Below are 7,450 nucleotides of genomic sequence, written 5' to 3'. Positions count from 1 at the left end.
TCTCTCTCTCTCTCTCTCTCTCTCTCTCTCTCTCTCTCTCTCTCTCTCTCTCTTTCCCTCCTCCCCTGCTTTTAAAAGAGAAGGTCTCCAGCTGGAGAGATGGCTCAGAAGTTAAGAGCACTGAATGCTTTCAGAGGTCCTGGCTCATAACCATCTATAATGAGACCTGGTGTCCTGTTCTGGCCTGCAGGCATACATGCAGACAGAATGATGTACAAATAAGTAAATAAATCTTTTAAAAAGGAGGGAGAGGGGTCTCATTACAGAGACCGAGCTGGATTAAAACTCATAACTCTCCCACATACTGGAGTTCTAAGTATGAACCACGAAGCCAGGTCCTTATGCGTAATTTTTTTTTTTAAAGACTTATTTTAGTGGCTGGAGAAATGCATAGGTCGTTAAAGAATACTGACTGCTCTTCATGATGGCCTGGATAGTGGCTCACAACCATCTCTAACTCCTGGTCCAAGAAATTTAACCCCTTCTTCTGGCATCTATGGATACTTCATGTACATAGTACACAGACACTTATGTAGGCAAAACACCAGTATACATAAAATAAAAATAAATAATCTCCCAATTGTCTTTTAACAAAAAACAACAGGCTTATTGGAGAGATTTCTATTAGAGCAGATGAAACCCTTTTCACTGTCACTATGGCTCCTATGTGAATACTAAAAGGAGCCAGCAGAGAGCAACTAACCCTGATCCAGCAGAAACAGGCAGAAGAATCCTTTGCAGGCATTATCTAACAAATACTGAAGCTAACTTTTGCTAGGTACTACGGCAAGATAAGGAAAATAAGGTTCAAAGCATTTGAATATCAAAGGTTTTTTTTTTTTAACAATTTATTATTTGTGCATATGTAGGTGGGTATGTTTATGTAGGCACCTACACAGGCCAGAAGAGAGTGATGGATCCTTTGGGGTAAAAGTTATAGGCAGTTGTGAGCCACCTAGATTAGGAAAAGCAGCAAGCACCTTTAATGGCTGAGCCACCTCTCTAGTCCCTTTTGTGCTTATTTTAACATGACAACATGAACTCCCTAGTTTGGATATTCATAACCACCTCTCTTCTCAATTTCAATTCACTAGCCTCACCAATATTTCCAAAAAAGACTGGCAAGATGGCTCAGCAGGTCTAAGAGCACTTGCTGCTCTTACAAAGGACTTAGGTTTTATTCCCAGCACCCTGCCTGTAACTCTAGTTATAGGCCATCTAATATCATTATTTGGCCTCCATGGGTATCAGGTGCACATACCATAAGCCTATATATATATATGAAGGTAAAATATCCTCACATATAGAATATAAATAAATAAACCTCAAAAACAAAAGAAAAGACCTCTAAACTAAACGTACTATCTTCAGCATTTTGTTTTCATGCTCTCAGAAGCATCAAGGGCTAAAGCTTACTCAAGGTGTTCAAACATCTGCTTGGTAGAGTCCACTAGGTATACATTTCAAATGCTGCTGGCACAAGATCATGCCAGGGGTCTAAGTCTGAAGCACAACTCAGGTGGGGCAAGAACAGGTGAGAATGACTTCATACCTGAAGGCAGTATCATGGATACCTTTGATCTTGATGTGCTTGCACAGATATCTACAGTACACACACAAAATAAAGCTTCAACTACTCATGGTTCTCCATGTAAACTATCCCATGAGAATGAACTGGCACGTCACTTTCCTAGTCAGAACCCAACAGCAATTCAAGTCATTGCAATCAACACAGTGCAATTGAAAGGTTACCTGAGCCCTGGGAGCCACTCTTCTGCGGCCCAGGAGCTGTGACCTGAGTCTTGGTTAAGGTCTGCACTGGCTGAGCGACAATGGTCCCTCCACCTCCACTCACGATTGCTTTGGCAACTCCTTGAGTCACAACTTGTTTTGGACCAACAGCTTTGGTGACAGAAGAGCTGGCCTTGGCAACAAGGATTTGGCCGCTACTGATTGCTACAGCCTGTTTCACTGTGGAAGGTAAGGCAGAGCCAACAGGCACACCAACAACCTGTTCAAGATAGAAAACAGTCCAATAGTTACTTCTCACCGGACTGGTGAGTTCTCTGCAGTTGGAGCAGCCACTCCACTCCAGAAGAACAAAGCAACAGCAAAGGTTGGGGGAATGGGGTGTCACACAGAAGTCTAACTGCCAAACAAGGGCACCTCAGCATGTGAGTTTGAGTATTGCCACAAAACAAAAGCTTAGATGAGCAGTAGTTGCTTTTCAGAGCTTCCACCATAACAGGAAGGCTTTATACATATGTAGACCTACACAAAATCCAATTCTCACACAGAAATAGAATATTTCTAATGTATTTACCTCCAGTTCCTTCTAATGTCTACTTTAATCAAAACACAGAATTGGGATCACACTGTACAGTCTTAAAACATTAATAGGTAACACAAGCTTTTTCCAGTGACATCAATCAATCAATCATTTTTAGTGACCAAGTACATACCAGAACAGGAATACTACAGTCTACGATAGGAGTACTACAGTCTACGATAGCATTTTCTGCCGCTGGATAGGCAGGTGCTTTCAAACGTCACATAATGAAAACTGCAGCAGCTTCACTGTGAATGCAAACCGCAACTCTCCCCTTGAGAGAATATTCTCGTAAGTCTGCAGACTGCCCACATGGATGCTAGTTTCTTTCCTCGCCAGGTGATAGCAGCCTACCTGGATTTGGGAAAAATAACCACTTTATTTTCCCCAATCTTTCCCTCCTCGAAGACAGATATTTAGTAAAAAAAGGAAACGTTTAAACAAGATATTTAATTGCAAGTAATTTTTCATGGAACTGGGTTCCATGTACGCCAGGTCGGCCTCAAACTTCAGTGTGACCTGGACATTCTGACCCTCTTGTTCTACTTCCTGTGTGCTGGGATTAAGGAACGGGTGGGCTACCATGTCAAATTTATCTAGTGCTGGGTATCGAACCCACAGTTTTGTGTATGCTACGCAAAAACCCTCTATCACATGAGCTATGTTTCCAATCCTATTAATAAAAATTAATAAAAAATTCCAGCACCAAATAAATTGCTTTATTTTTTTTTTAAAGATTTATTTATTTATTATTTGTAAGTACACTGTAGCTGTCTTCAGACACTCCAGAAGAGGGCATCCGATCTCATGACAGATGGTTGTGAGCCACCATGTGGTTGCTGGGATTTGAACTCCGACCTCCAGAAGAGCAGTCAGTGCTCTTAACCGCTGATCCATCTCACCAGCCCACCAAATAAATTGTTATAGCTGGTTTCTAAAAGTCACTTTTGTTTTGTAAAGTCACTTTCTTTAATTAAGAAAATTAAGCAGCTTGTTCTAACAGAATAAGCAGTAGAATGTTAAACTAAGAGATAATTTAGGGCTGGTGAGATGACTCAGTGGGTAAAGGCACTTGCCTCATAATCCTCATAACCTGAGTTTGATCTCTGGAGCCCATATAGTGGGAAACAGGGAACCGGCTCCCAAGAGCTGTTCTCTGAATATATGTGACTACTGTGCTTACGTATGTGCTCATATTCACACACACACAAATAATAACCAAAGAAACAATATTAAATGAGTATTTTAGAAGGTAACAATAAATGAAGCCACATTTATTAATTTATTGTTGTGTAATACATTTTGGTTTCTGTGCATGTGCCTGAACATATGGAGATCAAAGGATAGGAAGACAACTTGTGGGAGTTAGCTCTCTCCCATCATGTATGTGGTGGTTTGTACATGCTTGGCCCATGCTTGGCACTATTTGAAGGTGTGGCCTTGTTGGAGTAGGTGTGTCACAGTGGGAGTGGGCTTCAATAACCTAGTCAAAGCTGCTTGGAAGTCAGTCTTCCACCAGCAGTTTTCAGATGAAGATGTAGAACTCTCAGCTTCTCCTGTACCATGGCTGCCTGAATGCTGCCATGTTCCCACCTTCATGATACTGGACTAAACCTCTGAACCTATAAGCCAGTCCCAAATATATGTTGTCCTTTATAAGACTTGACTTGGCCATAGTGTCTGTACACAGCAGTAAAACCCTAACCAAGACAGAAGTTGGTACCAGGAGTAGGGTATGGCTATGATAGGTCTGACCATACTTTTGTTTGGAAGAATGTGGATTTTGGGACTTTGGATTTGGAAAGCAGTGGAATGCTTTAACTGGAGCTTAATGGGTTATCCTAGTAGGAATATACAAGATTGTTGCTGAGTGATTTGGATTGTGCAGACCTGGCCAAGATGTTTCAGTGGAGAATTTCAATATGGGGCCTAGAGACTGTTTTTGTGATATTTTGGTGAAAAATGTGGCAACTTTTCGCCGTTGTCTGAAGAGTCTTCCTGAGGCTAAGGAGAAGAGATTCAAATTGATTGCATTGACAAAGGAAGTCTCAAAAGAGCCCAGCAGAGACTTTGTTCTCTGGTTAAGTCTCATGAAGAACATTTTGAACAAGCATAGAAAGCTTAGAAAGGAATATAAAATATATTGTTCAAGTATTAAAGGGGCCCCAGGAAGTGAGATGGAAAAGAATCCTGTGTTCTAGGAGATAACAGATGAAGGGATTTGGGGGCAAGATCCAGGCATGGTGGTACACACCTTTAATCCCAGGAGACAAAGCCAAACAGATCTCTGAGTTCAAGGCTAGCCTGGGACAAAGCAGGTTCTAGGAGAAGAAAGGCTTAAATCCAGGCATGGTGATACACACCCATTACAGGAGACATCCCAGTATTACAGGAGACAGAGCCATGCAGATCTCTGAGTAACCCACAGAGCAAGTGCCAGGAAAACCAGGCTTAGGCAGAGAGGGAGTTGGAAAATAGAAAGCTGCACAATGTAATTACTGAAATCTTAACTAGAGCAGGGGAAAAAAAAGGGATACAGTAGAAAAGGAAGAGGCCAAACAACCCACTTATATACAGCACCACACAATAAAGACTTCAAAACACCATCTGAGGACTCTTAAATCTGTAAAATACTCTAAGCAAAACATCAGCTGCTTTTCTATATATCAGTAATAAACCAACCTTCTGAGGGAAAAAACAAAACAACCGCCCTCCCCCCCAAAAAGGGGAGAAGCTCATTCACAAAAGCTTAAAAAACAATGTAACTCTAGAGAGCCTCTGCAATGAAAACTTAAGCACAAGGCAGGGGGGCTGACTAGAGAGATGGCTCTAATGCCTAACAGTGCAGAAGGCCCAAGTCAGGTTCTCAGCACATGTCTGTCTGTCTGTCTATAATTCCACCTTTGGGGAATCCAACAAACATTGTATTATTAAGTCATGATACTGCACAAGACTGGGCTCGTCAGTGTCCTACTGAGTCATAAAGGTCCATTCATCCCCGAGGATCTGTGGGCAATGGATGGTTGCTGGGTAAGCAAGAGATATTTCCTTCCATGGTACAGCCACTGGTGAGATGCTCATGCTCCTGTAGGTAATACCTCACCCTAATGAAACTAATCTCTCCTGTACACAATCCTAATGAAACTTAACGGATCATACTAATACACATATGCATCATTAGGTGTAGAAGAAACAAAGAATAATGGGTAGGTGAATATAACCAAAAATATACATGCATGAAAATATAATAAGCCCATTATGTATACTTAATATATAGTAATAAAAAAAAATTGGGGCTGGATTGGTGGCACAATTGCTCTTTCACAGGACCCATGTTCAATTCCCAGCACCTACATGGTAGGTAGTTCACAACATCTAAAACTCCAGACCCAGGGAATCTGACACCTCCTGACCTAGGTACCAGGTTCACATGTGACACACAGAAATTAAGAACACTCATACACATTTAAAAAAATGAAACAGTCAAGTACGGCAGTATACACCTTTGATTCCAGCACTGAGGGGACAGAAGTAGGCAGGGACAGAAGTAGGCAGATCTCCATAAGCTAGAGGTTAGCCTGGTCTAGTGAACCCCTATCTTAAAAAAAAAAAAAAAAAAAAAAAAGAACAAAACCCCATTTTAAACATTATAGAATGTCTATAATCAAGGTGGCAATTCACAAGCTTTGGCAGTATGTGGGAGTGTCCATCCTTTTGACATGTCAGTGTTGTCATCTACAACATTCCTGCTCAAGAGTCCCAAAATCAAGTTAAAAGTCTCATGCTGTTTCCCCACCCCCTCCCACCCTCCCGTTTTTTTCGAGACAGGGTTTCTCTGTGTAGCCCTGACTGTCCTGGAACTCACTCCGTAGACCAGGCTGGCCTCGAACTCAGAAATCCGCCTGCCTCTGCCTCCCAAGTGCTGGGATTAAAGGCCTGCACCACCACTGCCCGGCTTCATGCTGTTTTAAGTAACTTTATAACTTTGTATTTGGGCTGCATTCATGGGTTAAGTTATGTAGCTGGGGAGTTGCAAGTTGGATATATGGGTGCTCAAAGCTATAGCCGATTATGTTCAATGCTACTATCAGGGTACTAACGCATGCATACCACATACAACAAAATACTCATATAGTGTTTACTGGTATCACTCTGTTGTTCTGAAGCTGTATACAGGCAAAGCTCCTGTCTTCTGTAACTCCTGCTGGGATAATACCTAGGAAGGCAATTCAGCAATCCATGTGCACCCAGTGAGCTGAGTTTGATCACTGGATCCACATGGAAGAGAGAAAGGATTCCTCCAAGCCATCCTATGATTTCTGCCAGCATGCTGTGGCATTCTCCTACCATAAATAAGTAAGATCTTTTAATATTTTAATTGGTAAAGCAATATATTTTCTTGGGCTAGTGAGATGGCTCAGTGGGTAAAGGCACTTGCTGTTCAGCCTGATCATCTGAGTTTAATCCTTGGGACCCACATGACTTACTCCAACATTCTTTCCTCTGACTTTCTATCACATGTGGTGTGACACATCTGTATCCTTATACTCATAAATAAATGTAAAACAAACAAGCGCAAAGAAAACTGTATCGCTATATGAAGCATAATATACTTTAAATACAGTGTAAGGAGGTAGAGAGAAGGTTCAGCAGCTAAGAGCACCCACATGACAGCTCACAGCTGTTTGTAAGTCCAGTCCCAAGGAAATTTGATGCCCTCTGCTGGTCTCTGAGGCACTGCATGTACAGCGTGTACAGATACACACTTAGACAAAAGACCTACATACATAAAAATATAAGGTTAAAAAACATACAAGGTTAAAAAAGAGAGACTGTGTAAGAAAGGCTGAACAGGAAGTTAAACACATGATGTGGTTGACAACGCAGGACCACCATCACAGCAACTCCAACTCTGCTAGGGCAGAGGACTGCTAGCCAGTCTAGGTTACAAGGAAAGGTAAAAGAAAGCTCAGCTGAGCCGCAGAATACTTGTCTAACACGTGAAGCCCTGGGTTCACCTCTACTGTGGACAAACGCAGAGCAGTATGTTCAAACAGCAACTGACTCACCTGGAGGCCAGAGCAAGCCTGCGGAGAGTCTGACTGACCCAGAGCAAGGCTG

General features: G+C 41.9%; 1 protein-coding gene across 2 annotated transcripts in view; it reads right to left on the bottom strand.

Moving 5' to 3' along the window:
• The window catches only part of Yeats2 (YEATS domain containing 2), a 94,032-nt gene that overhangs the window by 26,044 nt on the left and 60,538 nt on the right, over nt 1–7,450 (bottom strand). For both annotated transcript variants that reach the window (XM_021209358.2, XM_029544481.1), the window contains exon 16: nt 1,753–2,011. In XM_021209358.2, coding sequence (XP_021065017.1) covers nt 1,753–2,011 — 259 coding nt within the window. The remainder of the gene's footprint in view (nt 1–1,752; nt 2,012–7,450) is intronic.

The sequence above is a fragment of the Mus pahari genome, chromosome 12 (assembly GCF_900095145.1).
Source record: "Mus pahari chromosome 12, PAHARI_EIJ_v1.1, whole genome shotgun sequence".
NCBI lineage: Eukaryota > Metazoa > Chordata > Mammalia > Rodentia > Muridae > Mus > Mus pahari.
The sequence above is the reverse complement of the archived record's forward strand: the minus strand, read 5'-3'. Positions and strand labels throughout refer to the sequence as shown.